The sequence below is a fragment of the Euleptes europaea genome, chromosome 12 (genome assembly GCF_029931775.1).
Source record: "Euleptes europaea isolate rEulEur1 chromosome 12, rEulEur1.hap1, whole genome shotgun sequence".
Lineage (NCBI taxonomy): Eukaryota > Metazoa > Chordata > Lepidosauria > Squamata > Sphaerodactylidae > Euleptes > Euleptes europaea.
Window position 1 is genome coordinate 33662506 of NC_079323.1, and position 26329 is coordinate 33688834.

At 42.7% G+C, this 26329-nt stretch overlaps 2 protein-coding genes across 2 annotated transcripts in view; both read left to right on the top strand.

Moving 5' to 3' along the window:
- The window catches only part of NIT2 (nitrilase family member 2), a 160072-nt gene that overhangs the window by 39011 nt on the left and 94732 nt on the right, over nucleotides 1-26329 (top strand). The window lies entirely within an intron of this gene.
- LNP1 (leukemia NUP98 fusion partner 1) lies at nucleotides 3536-8339 on the top strand. Its single transcript, XM_056858637.1, has 3 exons — nucleotides 3536-3788; nucleotides 7510-7779; nucleotides 8187-8339. The coding sequence occupies exons 1-3, from the start codon at nucleotides 3639-3641 to the stop codon at nucleotides 8337-8339; spliced, it is 573 nt and encodes a 190-aa protein (XP_056714615.1). The 5' UTR covers nucleotides 3536-3638.

Here is a 26329-nt window from a genome sequence, read left to right on the forward strand (position 1 = left end):
ATTGGGACTATTGCTGAATAGCAGGGGAGGCACAGCAAGACACAGCATCACGCTCCAAGGCACAGAAGCACCCCAGACACCCCACTGGACGTCGCTGTACAGAGCCAGCAGGGACCTGCAAATGGCACACAGCACCTGGGCCCGGTGAAAGGGACGTGGCCTGGACTCTTGGAGGTGAATGCAGAGCAGAACAGAGAACTCCAAAATCTGCTGCTGAGCCTCCCTGCCAGTGAATCGCCTCTGGAACAGCTGCCTTCTTGGACACCTTTGCATAACCAAGAAGATGGCCAGCCTATCAAGATCTGCCTAACTACTTCAGACTCTGAACAATAGCGTTTCCCCCTACCACACCTTACATTCCTTCTCAGGGCAGGCTAATCCCATCTTCTCCTTCCCCTCTCTGCTCCCAGTTCCTGCCAGCTGTCAATAACACAATCACTGAGTGATTGACAGTCATCAATAATCCCCATATTCCGATCACCTTAGCTCCCACCTTTTCACCACTCAATCTTTCTCCAACTTTGAAGCAATCTTACCTTTGTGCCCCACTGCTCACATGCCCTGTTAGTCAGTCTGACCCAGAGGCAGAATTTGACTATAAAACAGAGAGCCCTGGCACATGTCAGTGGCTTCTCATTTTGGATCCAGAACACAAGATGTGAGTCTTACACCTGGCGTGTAGTCCTTTCCCCCTTCCCTCGTGCAGCTGCTATTCTGGAACCTCGTTCTGCAGGAAAGGTGACTATGAACTGCTTGGGAATCTCAAAACCTTTACTTTCCTAGCTCTGTGTGTTGGGAATTGTTTGTTTGTGTGTGTGTGTGTTTACCCTATTTGATTACTTTTAATAAAACCCTTAACATTCATAAAAGCCTCCTCATTATTGGGTTGCTCTCCATTTGGCTCGCTCACCTAGGGGCAGAATTGGTTTAGAAAGATCCCCACGCCAGCCTCTTGCAAAACTCTATTTAGTCTCCAGCTAATTTCCCCAAATAAAAGGTGACCTCCTCTGTGCTTGGCGTAACAGTCTAGTATAAAGGTCCATGTAGGAATTGATGGAGCAGACCTCTACCTGAAACCCTAGAAAGCTGCTTTTTTGTCACAATAAACAATACTGACCTTGATAAACCAATGGTCTGACTCCATTTAAGTAGCTTCTCTGTCAAATCTGCCCATTGCTCTCATGCAGCAGCAATCCATCTAGATTTTGTTCTCTGAAACTGACATATATGAAAACCATCCAACTGGGACTCTAGCTTGCCTGGTACACCAACGTAAGCAAAAGGTATCTTTGACCCACTCACCTGCAAATAAAAGGTTTCCTGTGTTGCTTCTGCTTGTTTGACTGCAGTGTTCAGTGGAGGGAGAGGATTGCTTTTCCCTCCTAGTTTCTTGACCGAAACGTTCAGTGGTGGGAGATAAAAAGGAGCTGTGCCTGGGAAAGAATATGATGCATGTTTGCCTGGATTTCTAATTGAATGGGAGGGAACAGCTGTCATAGTTGATGAAGGTGCTGGTGCTTGTCTGGCTGATATTTTCACAGGTGGGAGATGCACACTGGCCGTTGATGAAGGCTTCCCTGGTCTTAATGGTGGGAGAGAGAAATTGGCCACTGCATACTCATCAGTGAAGTCCTCCTGAGGATAAGAAGAGAAGTAAGCATTCATTTTCTCTTTGTTAGTTCCTGCGTTTTCCTCCCACTCATCTCCCTTGGAATTTTTGACAGTGTTCACAGCTAAAAACAAAACAGACAGTAGAAAGAATATCTGACAGAGAAAACAGACATTGATTGAGCTAGGCTGTTTCTTTACTGAGGGTTTTCTCTGCCTTGGCTTCTGAATGGGAGCTTCCACGTGACATCATACTACCATTGTCCTGTTTCCAGACTTTCCCCATTATCAGTATGCTATCTCTCAAACCTACTCTGCTCTGAGGTTTTTGGAAAGGTCCAGGAGCAGTAGTATGCTGTCTGGAAGGGACGGTGTGCATATTCTTGTCCTGCAAAGACCACACACACACACACACACACACACACACACATCAGCTCTATTGTCCCACTGTCAGCTGCTTGAGGGCACCATTTTCTCAGCGGATATTCCCTGTCACACCACCAGAAGTCTTGAGAGCTTTTTAAAAATAAAAAAATCAGTAATTACTATAGCACTATAACTATCTATTGCTCCTTATCAATAGTCAAATGTACACCAATCTGCAGATACGTAAATCTCTGCAGATACGTAAATCTGCAGATTGGAGCCAGATGGAAAGCAGGAAGTTTTCCCTGCCAACTTGGGGAGAAACATCTAAAATTGTGAGAAGGAATTTATTTTTATTTTTTTGCCATCAAGTCACAGGCGATTTACAACAACCCCATAGGATTTTCAAGGCAAGAGACATTTGGAGTGGTTTGTCATTGCCTGCCTCTGAGTCACAACCATGGTACTGCTTGCAGGTCTCCCATACAAATACTAGTCAGGGTCATGGCTGAGAGTGACTGTTACCCTAAGTAGACAGTCTCCACTTTAGTTTGGGGAAATTAGTGAGTGACAGAGAGTGAGAGGGGGTAACTGGGATCAATAACCTATGTATACCAGGATAGTCCTGGGTGAAAACTCTCAAATGAGCAGGCAGTTGTATAATTAAAATTGGTTTTATTAAAGAATAAAAATAGTAAAACAAGAAATATATTTTAAGCAATGAACATATGCACCAGTTTTTTTTTTTTTTAAAGGCAGGGAAATGCTCAGAAGATTCATGTGAAGAAGCTCCATTGCCAATGCATATTGCCTCTGTATTTGCCATGGTGATGAAAGCAATGTAGAATCCTCTGTATGTGAAAGCATCCTCATTTTCCATGAATTAGTATAACCCTTTTCAAACACACGTGGATCATATGTGGTTCAGACTTGTTCTTGAATCTAGGGATGGGTCTGTGACATGTCATTGTCATTTACAAAGATTAGATGATGTACACTGAAACATATAAATAGTTACAAAATGAAAAGGTACCATGGTAAACTGGAACTGGGGCTTAGTTGTTGCAGGCAACTGCAACGCTAGGTAGTGTCAACATTAGAATTTTCCGAGGAGAATCTCTTTGCGCACAAATATATAATCCAAATATTAGAAGGGAGAACAGGAGCACAAGTTATTTATTGCCTAAAGTCAATGAAGATCTATGCTGTGCTCGGTCCTGGCTATGGTCAATATATCAATTTTGCCTCCCTAAATTGCAAGCCAGATCCAAATGGTCACCTGAGCCTTCCAGGCATGTTGTTGTGGGCAACTATCCATTGTTATTGACAGTTGGTGCACTCAGCACCGAGGAATATGAACCAGGCAACACATTTCCCTCGCCACCCTGCAGGGTGTATGACATTGCGAAATTCTATAATGGAAAGGTTAGGAACAAGTACCCATTCTAAAATAGATTAACAGGGTTTGGCTTGTACATATATAGACAGGACTAAAAGCAGCACTAGAGTGATATCTTTGCCAGGTTGCTGTTAGGTAAGCAGTACTGTTTTCTTGTTAGAAAGGGCAGTTTTGAAACTACAGCACTACTTCATCACCTTGGCAGAACATTGTATTGTAATTTGGTTAAGCAATACTGTTTCATATATATATTTCCCGCCTGTACATGGACTATGAAGAGGACGATGACGTCTCCTTTGCAAAATGGATGAGCAGTTTCTGGGGACACAATGTGCCAGATGAAACTGACAACACGAGTAGATCTGGCAGGAAATGGCAGACAAGATCCCTGGTGGAAAGGAGAGCCTCCCTTCCGGTAAGTCTCAGAGTAGAGGAATGTGGGGGAAAAATGGGGAGAAGAGGAATTAATTGTTTAAAAATATATATTGTATCCTATGGTGACAGATACCACACTAAGGCTGATTTAAAAAAAAATCAAGTACATAGCAAAGTGTGAGTACTCAGTATCTTTTAGGATCAATAATCAATAGCTGCTGTCCAGAATCACAGCTAATGAAGTCTCCATTAAGATATCTTGGAGCTCAAACACAATTAGAATGGCTCAGTTCTGAATTATTTCATAGGATCTTGAATAGTCATTAAGAGATATTTTCACAGCAAAAACTGATGGACATGCTTTATTTGCATATGTGAATCCAGATTTTGATGTCAGAAAGATTAAGAGCTTAACTGTGCAGAAGAAGAAGACGACTATGTAAGCTGTAGTGAACAGTTAGCTAGCATATTTTTATTTATTTAAGTTCTATTTATTAATAGATTGCAAATCATTAATGAAAGCATAAGCTGGTTACTGACATTAATTAGAAAAATGGATAATGTCTGACTCTAGCTGGAAGCAACGTTTTGTTAACCCTTTTGTCTAGGATCCCCTGAACTGTCTGATTTGCCTAGCCACTTCCCTAAGGGTTGATTTATGTACATGTGTTAGTGTGGTGAGATATAAATTACTGAGAGTTATGAAATTATTCCATTGTGGGACCAGCTTGCACCTCTCCACCCACTACTACCATCTTTCAGTCCAAGACAGCTCCCAGATACATTCTGCATTGAGCAAGGTCACGCATGGTTTTCTACCAGGGGAAGGAGAGTAAGGAGAAGGATAAGAAGGCTATGTACAGGCCCAAGGCCAGTATCAGATTCAGAAATATCACGTAATCAGGCTTTGTAGATATACGAGATAGAGCTCAACATGTTTCCTGAGAAGTCCCACTGAGTTCAATGGGACTTGCTCACAGATAAGCACAGAATTGCAGCCCTCACATGTTCACTTCTGATTAAAACTTATGTTGGCTATAAGCTGTGTGGTTGAATAAGTACAGAGTCATCTTTAAAATACAATTATAATTTCAAAAATACAATAGAACCTACAGTACTCCTCTTTTATTTCACATACCCAAATTCAGTTATTTACTTCTGCTTTGTTTGCCCCATATCCAAACTGACAAACTGTTGTGTGCTTCCCTCTAACCAAGACCAGAAATTCCCTCCGTTACAATCCTGGTTTGGAGGGCAAAATGCAACCCAAAGTTTGCCTATTCAGGTGTAAATGCAAACTATGGCTTGTGCTGAAGATGTAATTAATTGATTCATAGCACTCAAGGAGGGAGTATCTTGGAAGAAGTACACCTTGACAAGTCTCGGTCACAGAAATGTTCCATTTTATAGAGTTGCCAACTCAAGGTTGGGAAATTCCTGTAGATTTGGGGGTGGAACCTGGGAAGGGCAGGGGCCTTAGGAGGGTATAAGGCCATAGAGTCCACCCTACAAAGCAGTCGTTTTCTCCAGGAGAACTGATCTCTAGCCTGGAGATCAGTTGTAATTCTAGAGGTTCTCCAGGCCCCACCTGGAGGTCAGCAACCCTGTCCATTTGTACAAACAATGTAATGTATGGCTGACCGATATTGGCTGCAGCAATGTTTGCAGTTTCCAGGTTTCTGAAATACATGTTGCAATCTTAAGATTCGTGAGCTACCAATTTTTTAAAAAAGGCACTAGAATATCATTCTCTCAATATACCATAGTACCAATTGGTATAGCAGTTTCTCTTTCATTTTTTTGTTTTAAAAAAAGCCTCCATCCCCTTCCCTGTAGAAATACACCCTTTTCCTTATATCTTCACAAGGGAAGAAGGGTATAGAGATTTACTTAAAAAAATAAATCTGGGAATTCAAAGAAACTGCTATACCTGGGGGTTACCACACTTGTATTCCCAGCGATGTATTAAGAGTTTGAAAGTGTTATAAAAAATACTGTTCGCACTTTCTATGTATTCCCAGTAATGTATTAAGAGTTTGAAAACGTTATAAAAAATGCTGTTCGCACTTTGTTTGGCCCCTTTAGCTGTGAAGACGTCTTCCAACCATCTATAAGCCATTGTATCCAAAAACACTTTTAAAGCGATGTTTTTTATAACATTTTCATACTCTTAATACATCGCTGGGAATGCAAAGTGCGGTAACCCCCCCTATTAGTACAACAGTGTCAATTGAATGATATTCTAGTGCTGTTTTTAGAAACATAAAAGCCCCCTGGTTGTAGGAGAGGAAATGGTTGCCACAGGGTCAGGGACAGGGTTGTCAGGTCCCGCCTGGCCACCAGCAGGGGTTGGGGGAGTAGTGTTGCCATATCCAGGCTGGGAAACTCCTGGAGATTTGGGGATGGAGTCTGGGGGTGACAGGGACCTCAGTGAGCGGCGGATAGGGGGAGAGTAAAGTTATTAGAAACGTTTTGTCCTGTTAGTACGTCAAAGCAGCAATGTGATATGGCAGACTGTGTTGTCGATCAGCAGAGAGCACATGCTTTTTATGTGCTGCTGACAGGCTATTGATTTCACAAACATGGCAGTCATGCTCTTTTAGGCATGGTCTTTCATTGCCTGACTTATTTGTAGATTTTCATGTTTAAATATTTCACTTCACTGGTGAGGTTGTAGTTTGGAAGAAGTGGTTTAACTATGAAGATAAGAAGGAGCGCCGTGGAACAGGTTTCCTGATCTAAGGATCCTGACTGGTCAAAGCAGATTGTCTGAATATAATGAATCCAAGAATGCAAGCCGAGCCGCCATCCGGGAGATGTCGTTCTAGTGGCATTAGCACTACATTCTTTGCCAGTAACAGGCTTGAAAAAAGACCAAATCATTGTCTAAAATGCTTTAAAGGAACTATACATTTCAGGATGCGCTAGTTACCAAAATAACTATATCATATAATCAGAATGTGCATTATGCATACATGGAGAAGCAGCCTAAAGGAGAAAGAAGAGAAGGAGGCTGAAATATGACGCAGTACCATGATCATGCTCAATGCTTCAGAACAATCCTTTAGTATATTGTTGTTCTGTGCCAATAACTACACTTTCTTGCTGTATCTTGATTCTTTTATCCCGACTTTCAATTTGATCCATCTTTGTCTGTTCCACTCCTCTGTTTTTGTCCCCATGGCTTTCCTACGCCTCTTTCATTCGCTTTCCTCATCCCACCATGACACTCCATCGTCTTTACAGTATGAGAATTTAACTGCACACTCCAAGGCAGCCCACACTGAGGAAAACTAAAACAAATTTTAAAAGGGAATTGCTGAATGGTAGCTTTGAAATAAGTATTAAAATATTGATTATTCTTTTTCTATGAACTCTTCATCTTATCAATATAATATTCCTTTCATATAACAAATGGAGTTATAAATTATAAACATTAAGAATAAACAAGAGTCTTATGGTACCAGTTTTTATTCTAATATAGTTCCTGAACTAAAAGCCCCACTTTCTGCTGAGAGGGTTAAGTGTGATATAGTTAAGGGTATGTTTCCATACTAAAGTAACACAGTGGTCCTTATGAAAAGATTTTGCCTGCTAGTATGTAGCACCAACCAGAGATCTAGATGTTGTTGAGGCATGGTGATATGCAGTTTTATGCATGCCTGTGCCTGACTATGCCACGGGTAGGAACGGGTTACATTTTGTGATTTCTGCACAGATTAAGGTTATTTGTAGGTTTATTGAATATATTCTTTTTGCAGGCTAAACTTTCTTCTATCCACATGACAAGATTTCCTGCTTCTACCAGGATCCCATCACCAAGCCATCTGAGAGATTGCAAAGAAATGCGAGAAGACCAAGATTCGAAAGATACAAAATGGCACTGCCATGCAAAGGCGTGCAAGAAGTCCTCAAATGGCAGTTCTTCTCAGGGGGCAAGCGGACCAAACAGTCGCTCAAATTCCATCCTGGAGTTTTCAGAATCTTTTGACAGGCAGCTGCATTTCAAAAACAAGCGCTCAGTTTCTTTGGTAGGTGACAGCTATTTTAAGCGGCAGAAGAATCTCACGTCCCACACACTGATCGGATTGAACTGTATACCCTAATCCGATTAAATTTAATAGTTTTGGGTTTAGTTAACATCTCTTAAATAATGCTGGCTTCAAGTGAAGAAGTGGGCAGAGTGTGAAAAATGCTCGGTCAAACTGCCGTTTACACTATAAATCACTTCCATATGGATAGCAATATGATATAATTCGTTGATCTAAATAAGCCTTAGCAGCTTCATTGCAACGGCTTCTTAGCTGCTTGGGTGATTTTTTCCACTTATTTGGTAATGCATTTTCACTTATTTGATAATGCACTTTTAGTCAGAGCACTTGTTATTATGGGTGGTGCTGGGATTCAATTTTAATTTTCTTCTTAATATTTATTTCAGGAGCCTGAAGGGATGAAACAGAGACGAGAAAGAGAGAGACTGCGGAGTCACAAGAGCAGGTCTCATAAGAAAATGGGAGAAAAGAAGGAACCCAAGTATGAGCAAGTGGTAGGAGAAATCAGCGTGGAGCTCCCGGCTGGAAAACGTAGTTAATAATTGCCACCACATACAGGCATAAGGAGAGCTGTTTTACATCAGTGATGGATTTACATTTGTATTCAAACAGACTATAAAATAAGATTTGACATTTAGCTTTTATTCTATAAAATAACAAATATTAATTAGAGTAGAACAGGTCGTAGCCACTAAAATAAAAATAATTTGCATTACTCCTTTAAAACTGTTCAGATTGGCATGTTAATGTTTTTATCATCAATATGGGACATTGTGTGTGTGGTTTTGCCTTCAGGCATAGCTGACCTATGGTGACCTCATAGGGTTTTCAAGGCAAGAGATGTTCGGAGGTGGTTTGCCATTGCCTGTCTCGTTGCGGGCTGAGAGAGTTCTGAGAGAACCGTGACTGGCTCAAGGTCACCCAGCAGGCTTCATGTGAAGGAGTGGGGAATCGAACCCAGTTCTCCAGATTAGAATCCGCCACTCTTCACCATTGCACCAAAAATGAGCAATCAATCACATATAACTTCTGAATATGATAGATATATGTGCTCATTTATAAAGAAGAATATACAGTTTTGCAAACCATATGAAAATAGCTTGGGTTTAAACTGGAAGCTCAGCAGAGCTCAGTAGAAGGCTTATGGAGGAGAAAAAAGCCCCAACCGTGGAGCCAATTGCTGCAGAATTCTGAGTGGTCCTTGCATTGTCTCACAGATAACAAAATAGTAGAACCTGGAAATCCTTAGATCTTTTTTCCTGCCTCTGTCACACAGTTGACCTGGTTGTCTGTATATTTTCAACACTACCCCAAATCTAATGAAATTCTGCTCTATATTAAAGAACTACGAAAGAGTAAACACAAATTTACCGATTCCATCTAAATGTGAATGTAGCTATCTTTCAGCTGGCCTTCCTCCACCCTAAGGAAGCTTCCTCCAATTTAAGCAGCTCGTCTAATAGAAGAGTCACTTAAGTTGGAGGAAGGCTCCTTAGATTGCAGGAAATCTTCAGACTTGAGCTAAAAGGAAAGGTGGGGTATAAATATTTAAATATATGAATAAAGTTTGCTCATTGGAGGGGTAGGATAGAGACAGGATCTACCCCCCCATCTCTTATTCTGTCATGGCACCTGTTATGGCTGCATTATTTTATTCTCATCTCTGCTTCCTTGTTCTTTTTCTGGTACCTCATTTTCTCTCCCTCAGAACTAGTACACCCTTCTACTGTTATTTATCTCTTTCACTGCCTTACCCCTTTTACTCCTACTAACACATTTCCAGAATTGGAGGTTCTCAGGCCTAAATTACATGAAATCTATATCTTTAAGCATAGGACAGCATGCAGTACCTCCTGCATAGGGTTGCCAACCTCCAGGTACTAGCTGGAGATCTCCTGCTATTACAATTGCTCTCCAGCAGACAGAGATCAGTTCACCTGGAGAAAATGGCCACTTTGGACACTGAAGTCCCTCCCCAAACCCCACCTTCCTCAGACTCCACCCCCAAAATCTCCAGGTATTTCCCAAACCGTAGCTGGCAACCCTACTCCTGCAGCCATCCTCTTCAGGCATCCTGTTCAGGCATCCCCAATTTACACATCAGTGGGATCATGAGACCATCAGGGTCACATGTAGTTTGGGCCTCAATGATCATTCACTAATTTCTGTTCTCACCTTTTCAGCGTGTTATTATAAACTAAAGATGTTTCCCATCATTCTAGATGACCACGGCCCTCACCTCACAATGAAACCAGAGTACTGATTCCCATAAAGGGAAGAAAGTCGTCTTCTTTTTTTTGCTTGAGGAGGTTTATTGTACAGTTGCTTTTTAAAACATTATTTTACTTAAAAACAAATAGTCAATCTTTACTTCACCCTTGACCATCATATTAGTTATACATTCAAGTTCTGTGATAAATGCTCAGTCAATTAGATTCTTAACAGGAGTTGGCAAACGGTCACAGAGCAGAAGGAAGACCGATAATGAGATTGTGTGAAAGTCCCAGCGGTGCTTCTCCATTATTTTCATTCTCATATTTGTCATTTTAAAAATTATTTTAAAGTAGAAACATGGCACAACTACCTTTCTCTGAAAGATCTTTTAAAAAAACAACAACACACACATTATTTTACTTTGTAAGATGATTAAAATATTATTTTTTGTTTTGAAGAGTGATAAAGTGATAAATTTCTTAGCAAAGCATTTTGTTAGTAGCTGTGTATTATATTTTCTCACTTATATGATATATTTCAAGTTTAATAAATATCAGTTTCAAAATTAAATATGCTGTATCCAATTCCAGTTGTCATGGTGGATTATTTTAATTAAATGGATTTTAGCAAAAGTTAAAATTTTCAAAGTTATTTTAGTTAGTAATATCCCAACCTGAAGCACCTTTACCTGGAAATTTATTTCAATGGAATATTTAAGTAAGGAACACAGTCAGAGTTTCATAAAAGATTCCAAACCTGTTTTCAAGGTACTCAAAACTTTGCATCAGGCTGATTGGAAAGGTAGCTAATTTTGAGCTATATGGATAATAGAGTTGAGAACAAAATACAAATGCAAATATTTGAGGTGCTTCAAATTCAAACAATAATCTAATGACAAATTATTTATCCATGTCATATATCATGCACGGAAAAGTGTGTAGTTAGTTCCCCATAATCCTTTATGGGATCAGATCCTCAAAGCACTGAGTTTTAATTCAAAGGTTTGCCTGTTAACAAAGTTATATAAGGTTTATTCTTAGGTAAGGGACCAAAAGTTTAGTAGTGGGATGATTATCTTGGGGAAAATGCTAAGCCACTGACATCAAAGTATTCTGCCTCTATTAATACTTTTCTGACAATGGATTTATTCACATAAATGCCCCAGCACAACAAATGTAATTCTTCATAAGGGGAAATCAGTAGTATGAAGTAAAAGAAGACAACATGCATCATTGAGATATGGCAGATCCATGTCTTTCATCTTGATCTCCACACATTCCAAACCAAGCCTAAGCATTAGGCACTCTTAACTGTGCATATGTATGCAGCCTTCTCCTGCTTCAAGTTACATACTTTACAGTATATAAATGAATTCACAGCATTCACAAGATAGCATTCATGTAAGTTAGGTTGAAACCACGTGACTGGCCCTTGTCTGGCCCAGGGTCACCCAGCAAGCTTCCATGACAGGGTAGAAATTCGAACCTGGTCTCCCAGAGCCTAGTCTGACACTATGCCATGCAGGATCTCAGCTGTTTCCATCTTGATGAATGGCTATCACTCGAAAAGTTTCCAGATTTCATTAAAGTTTTAACCACAAATGTTATATACTGTTTAAGTTTAGGGGTTACCGCACTTTGTATTCCCAGCGTTGTATTAAGAGTTTGAAAATGTTGTAAAAAACATCGCTTTAAAAGGGTTTTTGGATACCACGGCTTATAAATGGTTGGAAGACGTTTTCACAGCTAAAGGGGCCAAACAAAGTGCGAACAGTATTTTTTATAACGCTTTCAAACTCTTAATACATCGGTGGGAATACATAGAAAGTGCGAACCTGAGGGTCGGCGGGCACGCGTGCATGCACGTGTCACTTCCGGTTTAGAACCGGAAGTTCTGCCTCGCTAGGGGCCTTATTGATCTTAGTTTGAGTGGTAAGGGGCTGCTTTACCACTCAAACTAAGAATTAAAGGCCCCTTGCTAGGCGGCACTTCTGGATCTAAACCGGAAAGCACATACACACGCTTTCAGAACAAAGCCTCCCGCCGGAGGAGAGGAGGGACCTGGCAACCCTACCTGGAGAAAATGGCCACTTTGGCAATTGGATTCTATGACATTGAAGTCCCTCCCCTCCCCAAACCTCACCCTCCTCAGGCTCTGCCCCAAAAATCTTCAGTTATTTCCCAACCTGGAGCAGGCAACCCTAGGTTGTCCCCTTTCAAACAGGCTTTATAATCCATTTTGGCAGCAGGTTGTTAACAGACTTGTGCTGGGAGCTCCCTGTCGAAATTTAGATCCTCAGGTGCACGGGAGACAAATCAGATTGGGACCACAAAACACAGGGAGGAGCTTCAGCCTCCCCCCTGCACGTTATCTGCCCCACTGCGGAAACTTATGTGTAGTATGATATGTACACATGAACTGATGGGCTACACGTAAGTTACCCCAACAGACCAAATAGTCATTCCCTGGGTAAGAAGAACAGCATGGAAGAGAAAGATTGTGTCTACTCTCCCTGCACACTGTGGTCCTACTTTGAATTGGACCCCAAGCATCAAACCCGGCCAGAGGAGGAGGCTAGAAGCAGCTGAGGACTATGTAGGCAGGCCTAGCAGCCTCTTACAATCTCAGGTGAGGGTAGGGTAGGAGAAGGGAAGGGCCAGTGGTCCAGATTCCTTTCACTCCCCAGGGGTCCACCCCTGAAGAGGAGGAAGCTGGGGTCAGCCCACCCACAGAAAATCCTTTATTAGGCCAGCCCAGGGAAGGCCGGGGATGAAGGGCCAGACTGGTTCCCTGAAGCCAAGGGAAAGGTAACTGGAATGACAGCAGGCACATTCTCACTGACATGTGTGTAAGGTACACATACCATACCCTGACAATAAATTTTTTTGTACAAGTTAAACAATTGGTTTACGAGGACAGACATATTTCTCTTTCCAAGGCAGCATCTTTTAGTTGGTCAAATGTTGTCTTCAGAACCAACCGACTGTATTTGGTAACCCTTTGAAATAAAGACAACTTTTCTACCTGAGACTCTAGTTTCTGTATCTGCTGCTTAGTAGGTCTCTCCATCACGGGTAAGAATGGGCTGTGCTGGCATTTGGACTTGCCCGTCATGCAGATTCTTTAGGTTTTACTCCACCACCATTTGCTGAACGTCTTCATTGTTTGCATTCTCTTTGGTCATGGTGTTCTTGTTAAGAACGAAGTGGAACAGGCAGTGTGGTTTTTTAGAGAAAAAAGAAAGAAAACCAAAGATCAGAAAGTGCATATTATTGTTGGAACAGGTTCCTTCTGAAAGTATGAAAAACGACAACAATAACAACCAGAGAAACAAAGAATTTATTTCAGAATATATGGCAGTAAATGCGCAGTGTCTAGCAGGCTAACAAGTACTGTTGGCAACAAACCATTTAAACAGAAGAAAATAATCGAGGAAAGCTACTTCCACAATTCAGTAATTTATAACGCTAATTTATTGTAACATGGTTACTAAGACAGTTGGTCAACATGCTGGAATCACTTTGAAAACAAATCTTTATTTCAAGCACTGTGTGTGTGTGTGTGTGTGTGGGGTGAATGGGAGTGTACAACTACACACACACACACCCATTTGTGAGCCCATACAGGTAACGGCTATGCTGATGTGAGCTGTCTTATCCTGGAGTGGCTTTATCCTTCTGCAAAGTGGTAAGGAGGACTTTACCAGATATTAAATGGATACTGTTTGTTTCTGTTACTTATAGCTCCCCTTTCTCACATGGAGTCAAGGCGGATTACACATAGTGAGTCAGTAAAATCAATAAAATGGGACATTTAATAACTAATGCATTAGGAGATTAGATGTCTGGAACCACCAGAAAGCAACAGAAACATGGCATAAGTATTAACACGACACATTTAAACGGTTCAAAAATTTCATAATAGGATCCTACTTACAAAATACTATATACAGCGGTAAAGACCACAAGTCTCAAGTAAGTTTGAAGTAAGTGTGAAACTATTTTGCACTGTGCAGCCTCATTTCCTGTGCAGAAAAGCCCTCTTATTTATTTCAGTTTTGCATCGTTTGCGGAAGCCCAGGACAGTGGGAGCTTTCCTGACCTCCTTGGGCAGGCCATTCCATAAGTTGGGAGCCACAACAGAGAAAGCATGTGCATGAGAAGTTGTGATTTTGCCCATTTGCAGGTTGGCACCTGTACAAATAGGGTTGCCCGGTCCGTCTTCACCACCGGTGGGAAGTTTTTGGGGCGGAGCCTGAGGAGGGCGGGGTCTGGTGAGGGGAGGGCCTTCAATGCCATGGAGTCCAATTGCCAAAGTGGCCATTTTCTCCAGGTGAACTGGTCTCTGTCAGCTGGAGATCAGTTGTAATAGCGGGAGATCTCCAACTAGTACCTGGAGGTTGGCAACCCTATGCACAACCCCCTGCTGACATTAGTGGAATTTTCATGGCAGAGCATAGGGAGAGAGTAAATAAGAGGTGCCCAAGACCATGAATGGTTTTATATGTGATAGCCAATACCTTAAACTGAGCTCAGCAACAAATGAGCATCCAGAGGAGCATCTGCAGAATGGGAGTAATATGCATGCTCCATCTAGCTCCTGCTAATAGTCAAGCCATGGCATTCTGGACCAGCTGGAGTTTCTGAGTTGATTTGGAGGGGAGACCAATGTATGGTGCATTACAGTAGCCTAGTCTCAATGTTACTGCGGCTTGGATCAAGGTATGGGGCCATATTATGGGCTAGGCTGAGTTGGTAGAAAGCCTTTTTTTGCAGCTCTATTAACTTGCATTTCCAATAATAAAGCTGTATCCAGTATGACTGTAAGGCTTTTAATGGAGTCAGCTAAAGTCAGTCAAACTCTATCGAAATATAACATATTGTGGTTGCTCACACACAGTTTTGATCTGTGTTTTCCATCCCCAAATAGCAGCAGGTAACTGGGGGGGGGGGGAGAGAGTCCTTTTTGACATCTCTGTGCAGTCACTCACCTTCTAGGTTTTCCTCAGCTTCCCTGCCTTGTTCCCCAAATCTGCTTTGGTCTAGGGAGAATGTGGATGAGAAAGTACAGATTTCTCTGCCTCCCTACCAGCATCCAATGCCATTTCATCTTTTATTTCCAGTTGTGCCCATCATTTCACACCTACTACTCATGGACTTTTTGCCTTTTTAAAATCAGCAGTAGGTATATCATTATAGTTACAGTAAATATACCTACTACCCTTTTATGTTGGCTGTAGTAGATATGCCGAGTCAGCCCTGGCTAGTACTTGGATGAGAAACCACCAAGGAAGTCCAGGGTTGCTACACAGAAGCAGGCAATGGCAAACCACATCCAAACAGTTTCTTTCCTTGAAAACCCTATGGGGTTGCCATAAGTTGGCTGTGACTTGATGACACTCTCCACCACTACCACCATAGCAGAAATACCTACTATCATTTTTTAAAAGCCAGAAAAAAAGCACCCCAACAAGGGGAGGAAATGTAAGCATGAAGGGAAATGGAGGAAAAAACAGAACCTGCTTGGAGACTCCATTGCATTCACAATGGCAATGAGAGCACAATGGGAGAATTGTCCTCATACAGAACCTACCTAGATCATACAGCGTGTAATGATGGAGTGGTAATCTGTAATAACCCCATTTGTTCCTGTGTACCTATTTGTACCCATTTATCTATATATACATTTTTATTTTGCCCTTCATCTAAAGAACTCAGATTGGCATACATGGTTCTCTCCTCCCCATTTGAAATTGATAAAGCGCCATCAATGTATAGAGTAATGAGAAAAGGAGGGGGGGGAGAAAGAAAAAAAATGTTAGTCTATGTCCCCAGGTGCTTAACATCTATATTTAAATAGTGCAGGTTATTTTTTCACACAACGCATAGTTAAATTGTGGAACTCCCTGCCCCAGGACGTGATAATGGCTGCCAGCTTGGAGGGCTTTAAGAGGGGAGTGGACATATTCATGGAGGAAAGGGGTATTCATGGCTATTAGTTAGAATGGATACTAGTCATGCTGCATACCTATTCTCTCTAGTATCAGAGGAGCATGCCTATTATTTTGGGTGCGGTGGAACACAGGCAGGATGGTGCTGCTGCAGTCGTCTTGTTTGTGGCTTCCTAGAGGCACCTGGTTGGCCACTGTGTGAACAGACTGCTGGACTTGATGGGCCTGGGTCTGATCCAGCAGGGCCTTTCTTATGTTCTTATTTCTTGATTATCACTCCAGACTGTATGACTACTTCATGACTATGAGATGTTGATAACTGTATTTATGACTGCAATAGTACATCCCTTCATTTAAGAGGGAAACACACACGAGAATTAGTTTCCCTTGTGGATGGAAGCCTAAAACAGAGGAAGAAGTTTTGCAGTTATATATTTTAATTGTTATCTTGCAAAAACAATGCACATATAGTCATAAAGATTTTTTATATATATTTAAGTATATTTTTGAGTCTGGAATGGTGATTGCTTAGAGCACTGAACAAGGCTGTATGGCTGAAATGTGTATGGTCAGAGTCTAATTGTGTGATTTTATGTCTTATTGTGTTATATGAGCATGTCAATTTGGTAGGCTTTTGCAGAGCCTTATATGTGTTATATGTGGTATTAGATTTTATCCTGAAATAAATATATACATATTTTGTACTGACATAATCTTTAGATTGTATAACTTGTGGCCTTGGATGTTTATTTATTTTTTCTTGACCTTTTGGGTACTTAATTATATTGTTTAGGGTTACGTTTTCCCCCTTTGTTGTTGGTGCAGCATTCAACTGAACCATAACTGCTGTACAGCATGGGGGTGTTGGTAGGGTTCAGCACCTCTTAGCACAATTTTGTAACAAATGTCTGAGACCAGCCTATCTCAAAGGTATTCCTTGATGACCTCCCTAGCAGCTTAAATAAAATAAATAAATAAACAACTCTAGGAATTACAAAAAATAAGAAGAAAATATTTGATAGGAGATCTTTCTGATGTTCTACAAAAATTTCTCCGTTTTTCCATCGGGGAAAACAAGGTAAAATAAATAAACAAACCCAGAACGTACATGACACTTCTGGGTCCCATCTGTCAGAACCATTTTTACATCTTATTTCAAATAACCATTTTATTTGTGATATTTTAAAATTTCAGTGGTATTCTAACAATACATTGTACAGTTTTGTATTTTCGATTGAGTGTTTTAGCTAATGTAACAGTGCATATAATCTGTACATTTTCCCTCTCTGTTTTAGAGAAAACGCCTTAGAGGAAAATAAAGTTTGCTTAGTGACCTTATTGGGCCAGTGGAATCTTGGACTCTGATTCCGCTTCCACATACAGAATGTACCTAAACAGATGAGATTACCTGGTTCTTAAAACAGTTTTGTCTGAAGCCTCCTTTCTCTACAGCCCATCTTCATTGTTAAGAGTTTCTGAAATATTCGAGTTCTTGTAGCGTATGTGATGAAGATCATAGGACGCCTGCATCAGCAGAATTGTTAGATCAGCAATGATGTCGTTAGACAATGTCTTATGCTAAACTGGCTTTTGGATTGAAGTGTCTTCAGCATTAAAGCAACATAGCATCATAAATCCAATCCCTTTCCCCTGATTTAAATATACTGACAGCTCTGTATATGTTTCATTGATAGAAGGAAGAAGAGTTGGTTTTTATACCCTGATTTTCTCTACCTTTAAGAAGTCTCAAACCTGCTTACAATTGCCTTCCCTTCCTCTCCCCACAACAGACATCTTGTAAGGTAGGTGGGGCTGAGAGACATCAGAGAGAATGGTGACTAGCCCAAGGTCACCCAGCAGGCTTCATGTGCAGGAGTGGGGAAACCGACCTGGTTCACCAGATTAGAGTCCACCGCTCGTGTGGAGCAGTGGGAAATCAAACCTGGTTCTCCAGATTAGAGTCCACTGCTCTTAACTACTACACCACGCTGACATGAGAATGACATACTAACTAGCTATACTATAGCAATACAGTCTGGATACAGATCTAAAGTAGTCAAGCATTCCTCTCAAAATATACCATAAATATACACATTCTGATTGTTTTCTGCTGTGCTCTGCAATGTAATGTAAGACACACATGTGAAGCTGCCTTATTCTGAATTAGACCATTGGTCCATCAAGGTCAGTATTGTCTGCTTTGAAAAGAGTTTAATACGGTCCAAGGCCAGCATAAAAACATACCAGATGTACATACATAGCATAACACATATAAAAGAGTATCAAGTGCGAGCCCCTATAACTTCTTACATCTCTCACTTATAAAAGTCGTTAAGCGCATAATTTTAAAATATTACATACTTGGAATTAGCAGAGGGTCTCTGTCCATGCAATTCTGGGGAAATAGAAACACTGGAACACATATTTCTCAGATGCTCATTCTACAAGGCTGCCCGCTCTAAGTTGACCCGGCCCTTGTTTGAGAAAATTTCGGGCTATTCTGAAAAACTTCAGATTAGGAAACTCCTCTCGGATAAAATTCCCCAACAAATTAGTGAGGTCGCCAAATTCTGTGCAGCAATTTATAAACTTCGTCAAAGTTTAGTTAAATAAAGTTCAAAGAAACAATGAAAAACGAAGTTAAAATTTTTTCTGAATTGGTGGCAAAATGTTTATTTCTTGACTAATCTATAAAACATTTTTACTATATATATCCTTTTAAATTAACATGACACAGCTTTTAAACAATATCAATGTACCCACGGTAACACTGTTATGTTCTAAATTTTTATTGGTGTAATGCCGCAATAAATGTTTCTCTTCTGTTCTGGTCTGTTCTAGGTCTACCAAGCCATGCATGGTTGAGGTCAACTGCTTTAGCTAATGAAGCGAGGGACATGAACAGGAAAGTTACATTTCAAGATGCTGTCGATAAAGGAATTTGTTTCTTTGCTAGATAAAAACCATGTGGTTTGTAGCTCAGGCAACAGTGAAGGGGAGAGGGTAAAGCCCCTTCGCCCAATGCCCCATGGTCCCAATTCAAATCAGGGGAACCTGCAACTCAAATCTGACTACTGATGCTAGCCTCCAGGTGAGACCTGGGGATCCACCAAAATTACAGCTCATCTCCAGATTACATAGATCAGTTCCCTTGGAGAAAATGAATACTTTGGGAAGTGGACTCTGTGGCATTGTACCCCACTGAGGTCCCTGTTCTCCCCAGACTCCACCCTCAAATCTCCAGGAGTTCCCCAACCTGGAGATGGCAGCCCTACCCACCATCCCCTGCCCATGGCCAGGGGGGACCTGACAACCCTATATTTGACTGAAAACAGGTGAGAGATCTAGGCATTACCTAGGGTTGCCAAACTCCAGGTGTGGCTGGAGATCTCCTGCTATTACAGCTGATCTCCAGCAGATAGAGATCAGTTCCTTTGGAGAAAATGGCCGCTTTGGCAATTGGACTCTATGGCATTGAAGACCCTCCCCTCTCCAAACCCTGCCCTCTTCAGGCTCCACCCCCAAATCTCCAGGTATTTCCCAACAGGAGCTGGCAACCCTAGCACTACCTGTGTAATTTGTGAATCGGCGTGTACATGGTAGCTGCCTCAGCAAAACCTGGGACTCTCATTCCATTACAGGCGTTATAGCGTAACTATTGAATGGTATCTGTGTTTTTATTGATTAAATTTGAATTTTACAGAATTACATTTTAACTCTGTACTTCCTGCATTTTGTGGCCTCTTGACTCTGCTGTTTGGGTTTGCTCATATCCCAGCATAAAATGACTGCATTGCAAGATCTGCCCACAGCATTTGAAGGAGTGGGCTCTAGTTCGAAGAGGTTTAGGCAGAAATCAATATTAGACTTCTGGAAGTATTGGCTTGAAATTGTATTTATATTTCTGGTTTAGCTTGGAGTGGTTTCAGGGTAGAGTTGCCAACCTTCAGGTACTAGCTGGAAATCTCCCGCTATTACAACTGATCTCCAACTGATAGAGATCAGTTGACCCGGAAAAAACGGTTGCTTTGGCAATTGGACTCTATGGCATTGAAACCCCTCCCCAAACCCTGCCCACCTCAGGCTCCATCCCAAAAACCTCCCGCAGGTGGTGAAGAGGGACCTGGCAACCCTATTTCAGGGATACCCCTGAAGTTTCTTTGAACCTTCCTTTCACTGTTGGTGTAGTGTGAATTTCATGATTGCAGGATTTTAAAAAAGCGCAGAAAGAATTTTAATGTTGGAAATATGTCGGAAAATTTAAAACACACATTCCGGTCACTATGCTTTTTGCTCTAGCACCACATACCAATGTGTAAATAAAGTGAAGCTACATATGGCATGGGAAAGGGCGTTTAGTTTTTGCAAGGAGCTAGCTGCTAGTTCCTGTTAGGAGTCTGCAGCATCTCAGCCTGAAAAGATCCTTTCATGGCTCTGAGTCCTGACCTGAAATAACTGGCATGCTTTGCTCTTCAAGGTATGCAGCAGGCAGTGGAGATTTGGGTCTGTGATGGTGATTGATTCAGAAGGCCCTTGGGCGTGCCAGGTTCGGACCCTGATCTTGCAGATGAATCTTACAATTTGGGTCAGTCGTGTGGGGGTAGCGGCTCAGGTCCGAAAAACTGACTGCAGGCGTTGGATCCGAGCAATGAGTCAAGTCTGCTGTTTATGTTCAGCGCTGTCTTTAGGGAGGGGGCTGATTCGTCTCTGCAAAAATGCCTAAATAATAAACGCCTTTTATTAGCTGGCCCCAAATCAGAATTGTTTTAAGGAATGGGAGCAGGAATGTCTCCTGTCGAAGGGGACGCCGGTCTAAGTTTTCTTAAAGTCAGTCCAAGTTTCTTAAAGTCAGTCAAGAAACAATTACGCGTGGGAGGTGTTGCCTTGGATTTGCTGCTCTCTAGATAAACATTTCCCCCACCCCCGTCCAAATTCTCAGAACTCATCAATAAGCCCCCATGCAGAGTTTTGAGAATTCGGAGGAGGGGGAAATGTTTATCTAGAGAGCAGCAAATCCGAGGCAAAACCTCCCATGCGTAAATGGCCAATAAGCCCCCATGCAGTTTTTTGAGAATTAGGATGGGGAAAATGTGCACCCAGAGAGCAGCAAATCCAAGGCAAAACCTCCCATGCGTAAATGGCCAATAAGCCCCCATGCAGAGTTTTGAGAATTCGGATGGGGGAAATGTGCATCTAGAGCACTGGTTCCCAACCAGGGGTCCATGGACCCCCAGGGGTCCGCGAGAACTAAATTAAGGTCCGCGAAACAAAGGTATAAACCCATAATAAATTAATATTTTCAATTAAAAGTTCTCTATTATAAAAATATATATTCAAAGATTATTCTAAGCTTAATGTTTAACTAACAGTTATGATTAAACTTTATTTTCAAATTCCCGGAATTTTTATTTTGAACCTTGGGGTCCCTGCACCGAACAAAAAAGTCCTAGTGGTCCCTGGTCAAAAAAAGGTTGGGAACCACTGCTCTAGAGAGCAGCAAATCCAAGGCCAAGCCTCCCATGCATAAATGGCCTAAGTTTCTTAAAGTCTGGAGGCTTTTGGTGTCCAGAATGTCAAAAAGGGCAAGAGTCCAGTAGCACCTTAAAGACTAACAAAAAATATTTTCTGGTAGGGTATGAGCTTTCGTGAGCCACAGCTCACAGCTCACAGCCACAGCTCACTTCTTCAGATACAGCTAGAATGTGAGAAACAGAGAAACTGCTGAATTACAGTTGATATTCAAACTAAAGTCAATGCATTGACCTGGGCTGAATAAAGACCTTGCATTCATGGCTCACGACCAATGCTGATTCCTCCACACCCATCTCTCCCCTGGACATCACAGACTCTTCTGCATATCACACCTAATCCCATCAAGCCTGCTATTCACATTGACATACTGTTCCTCTACTTAAAGACCGATGGAGTCACATTCTAGCTGTATCTGAAGAAGTGAGCTGTGGCTCCCGAAAGCTCACACCCTGCCAGAAAATATTTTTGTTAGTCTTTAAGGTGCTACTGGACTCTTGCCCTTTTTGACTACTGCAAACAGACTAACACGGCTGCCCATTCAGCATGTCAAAGTTCTGGATGGGAAGGCGCTCATTGAAGAGCACTGCGGAATCCCTCGTTTCCTCCCCCTAAGCTGCCAGAGGCTTCCAGGCAAGCGGCGCCGAGCCCCTCCACCAAGGTCCCACCCCTCCGTGCCACATCACTGCCGCCTCTGCGGTCCTCCTCTCCCCCAGCAGGGGGCGGCCGTCAAGCCTCCCGCCTCGGGCGCTCCCGGTCCAGAGTGGCGGCTCCCGCGGCCCAACCGGAGGCGAGGCGAGCCCGGCGCTGACCAGTGGGGAGCGGCGGGGGGCGTGCTTGCGGGGCCAGAGCGCGCACATCTGGACAGCGGCGGGAGGAGGGATGGGGAGGAGTCTGGCGGGAGCATCCTTCGCTCCGGACCGCAGCCGGAGGCGGCGGGCGGCGGGGCGCTTTCCCCGGGGGGAGATCGACCCAAACTATGGGAGAAGGCGAGCGGCAAGACTCGCCTCCGCTTCCACGTTGATGTCAGCCGAAGTCCCCGAGGGGTGCGCGCACAAAAGTTTCAGGGACCCCGTCCGGTAAGCTCCCCCCCCCCAATAAATAAACTGGAGAACAAAAGTGGGTCGCCGTGTTAGTCTGTCTGCAGTAGTAGAAAAGCGCAAGAGTCCAGGAGCACCTTAAAGACGAACAAGAATATTTTCTGGCAGGGTGTGAGCTTATCTATGACACCTTATCCCATCACGCCTGCTATTCACATTTACATACTGTTTCACATTTGCATACTAATGCTTGTCTGAATCCACTCTCCTCTACTTAAAGACAGATGGATTCACATTCTAGCTGTGTCTGAAGAAGTGAGCTGTGGCTCACGAAAGCTCACACCCTGCCAGAAAACATTTTTGTTCGTCTTTAAGGTGCTACTGGACTCCTGCCCCTTTTCTACTACTGGAGAACAAAAGGGTGGCGTTCGTTTTCACTGACTTCAGGGGTGGGGTGGGGGAGAAGGAAATGGGACATTCGGCTTTGCATGGGAGGTGTTGCCTTGGATTTGCCTTGCCGCTCTCTAGAGCAGTGGTTCTCAACCTTGTTTGCTCCATTCCCCCCTTTCATCCATTGTTCCGAATATAATTCCCCCCTTTCCCAAGATGCGTGTGTGTAAAGTTCAGTCAAGTCGCAGGCGACTCATCGCGACCCCTTTTGGGGTTTTCATGGCAAGAGACTAACAGAGGTGGTTTGCCAGTGCCTTCCTCTGCACAGCGACTCTGGACTTCCTTGGTGGTCTCCCATCCAAATACTAACCAGGGCTGACCCTGCTTAGTTTCTGAGATCTGAGATCAGGCTAGCCTGGGCCATCCAGGGCAGGGACCTTCCCAAGATAGTCTAACTCAAAAGGTGCATTCCAAATATTATGCATATTTGCTGAATTGTGGTCCCAATTCTCCCCCCCCCTCCTGGAACCCGGGAATCCCCCCCTTGTTGAGAACCCCTGCTCTAAATGCACATTTTTCCCCCATCCAAATTCTCAAAACTTAACAATAAGCCCCCATGCAGAGTTTCGAGAATTCAGACGGGAGAAACTACGCATCTAGAGAGCGGCAAACCCAAGACAAAACCTCCCATGCGTAAGTGGCCCATATGCGTTTCCAAGCCTGATCCGAAATATGTTTCCACCCAAGCGGGTCACTCTGCCACATTCAGTGGATCGGATGTCATGGTGAAGTCAGCTGAGGATCGCAGCCTTTAAAAGCATTTGAGCATCTCGAGGAGCATGGGGCTGGAGCATGCTCAGCCCTGTCCGTTCCCTTGTTGGTGCGCGATCCCTCTGAGAAGTTGGCATGCGTCCTGCTGAAAGGACCCTGGCACGGTGCCCGTTCATTTCAGTGGGAACTGAATTGTGGTCCCAATTCTCCCTGCCCCCCACACACTCCTGGAACCTTTTTGTACATCCTGGAAAGGAACGTTGGCCATTCATGCACGGGAGGTTTTGCCTTGGATTTGCCACTCTCTAGATGCACATTTTGCCCATCTGAATTCTCAAAACTCTGCATGGGGGCTTATTTTTTAGTTCTGAAAATTTGGATGGGGAAAATGTGCAGCTAGAGAGCAGCAAATCCAAGGCAAAACCTCCTGTTCATAAATGGCCGTTGCCTCCTTGGAAGTTTCGGGGTGAAAAGGGGAAGCACAGAGCAACTTGAGCCTCTTTTTCCAGCTTTTATCTCCCCTATCTCCTGTCCTTTATGTAGTGGAGGGGAGGGGCTACCAGATTGGGAATACAATATATTTAAAATACCAGGAAAAAGCGTACTCTGCCAGTTAACATGCTTTCTTTACTCCTTTAGTGCATAAGAGGAATGTGTTTAAGAGTGAAAAGGGTGGATGTAGTCACTTTTGGAACAGTTCTGGAAAGATTACAGATTATTGTGTAGCTGTTTTCGGAGGGACTCACCCATGACTAACAGCAACATTATGCCCCAGATGAAATGGTTTGATTTGGTCACATGTGGTTAGCTAAGGTCTTACAGCCTTCTTGTTCCTTAACCTGTCTGGCAGGAATGCTCCCCCTCCCCCAAAAGTTAAACTTGGAAAAAACAGCTTTAATTTTATTTTAGGGAGAAGATTACACAAGAGCTTTACAAAACCATTTCGCCTATGGGTTTTTGGGTATCCAGAAGTCATTTTGTTTAACACTGCCACCACCGAGAGCTAGCGTGGTGTAGTGGTTAAGAGCGATGGACTCTAATCTGGAGAACCGTGATTGATTCCCCACTGCTCCACATGAGCGGTGGACTCTAATTTGGTGAACTGGGTTGGTTTCCCCACTCCTACACATGAAGCCAGCTGGGTGACCTTGGGCCAGTCACAGTTCTCTCCAAACTTTCTCAGCCCCATCTACCTCACAAGATGTCTGTTGTGGGGAGAGGAAGGTGATTGCAAGCCGGTTTGGTTAGAAGCGGTGGACTCTGATCTGGAGAACCGGGTTTGATTCTCCACTCCTCCACATGAGCGGCGGAGGCTAATCTGGTGAACTGGATTTGTTTCCCTGCTCCTGCACACCAAGCCAGCTGGGTGACCTTGGGCAAGTTACAGCTCTATTAGAGCTCTCTCAGTCCCACCTACCTCACAGGGTGTCTGTTGTGGGAAGGGGAAGGTGATTGTAAGCCAGTTTGAGTGGTAGAGAAAGTCGGCATATAAAAACTAACTCTCCTCCTCCTTAAACTATAGAGAAAACCAGCATATAAAAACCAACTCTTCTTCTTCTACCTCTCCAAAAAACAGTTGTGGGATGAAATTCACATCAGGGCTTTCCCCCCTCACTCATGACTGTCCTCTTTCCATGCAAGGGCTAAACGCAGTGTAAGGAAGCCAGATTTGATCAGGGAAATGAGAATTGTACGTACATGTTACTGCAAGGAGGCGTAATTCAACAAAACAAAAGTAGTTTAATCAGAAGCTGCCACACCACCAATGTAATATGTGAAGTGAGTCTCAGAACTTTATCTTTACTATAACCTGAAAGGCAGGCCAGTACTATGCCTATATAACAAACAGGGAAGGGAGTTATATTTAAAGGCACTGGTTTGCTTATGTCCACTCAGTTAATTACTCATGAGCTGAGATTCTACCTGGGATTTCTAGTTCATGCTTCTAATCTATACACCATTTTCATTTAAATGAATCGAAATTGCCCCGTATGCATAGGATTGCCAGCTACGGGTTGGGAAATACCTGGCGATTTCAGTGCCGTATAGAGTCCAGTTGTCAAAGCGACCGTTTTCTCTAGGTGAACTGTTCTGTATCAGCTGGAGATTATTTGTAATAGCAGGAGATCTCCAGCCACCATCTGGAGGTTGACAACCCTACATATGCATGATCTGAATAGGAGATTGTGAAAGCTGTGGTAATAAACACATAGTATGTCTTATTGTGACCTCTACCAGTGGTGAAAGCAAAAAAATTTTTCAGGGAGATGCAGATTTGCTCTCAGTGGCTGAAGTTCAAAAGTTCAAAATGTACAATTTTAATTCTTAATCTAAGCCTGTAAAATACCTTTGATGTTTCTATTCTAGTATGTTTAGCACAGCAGCTTTTTATTTGTTTATTTTTTTTGTGTGTGTTTTGTAAGATTCTGTCAGTATTAGAAACCTGCTTGGATGGGCAGAAAATGAGAAGGAAAGTCTGAGAGGTTTACTGAAGTCATCGGTTCCTTAAAAAGCATCTTGGTTGTCTGCCATTTTGAAAATGACGTCTTCCAGAATTTGCTAAACAACCACAGGAAAATGAAACCTATATTATGAAGCAAGGAACTTACTTTTAAAAGAGAGCTATAGGTATACG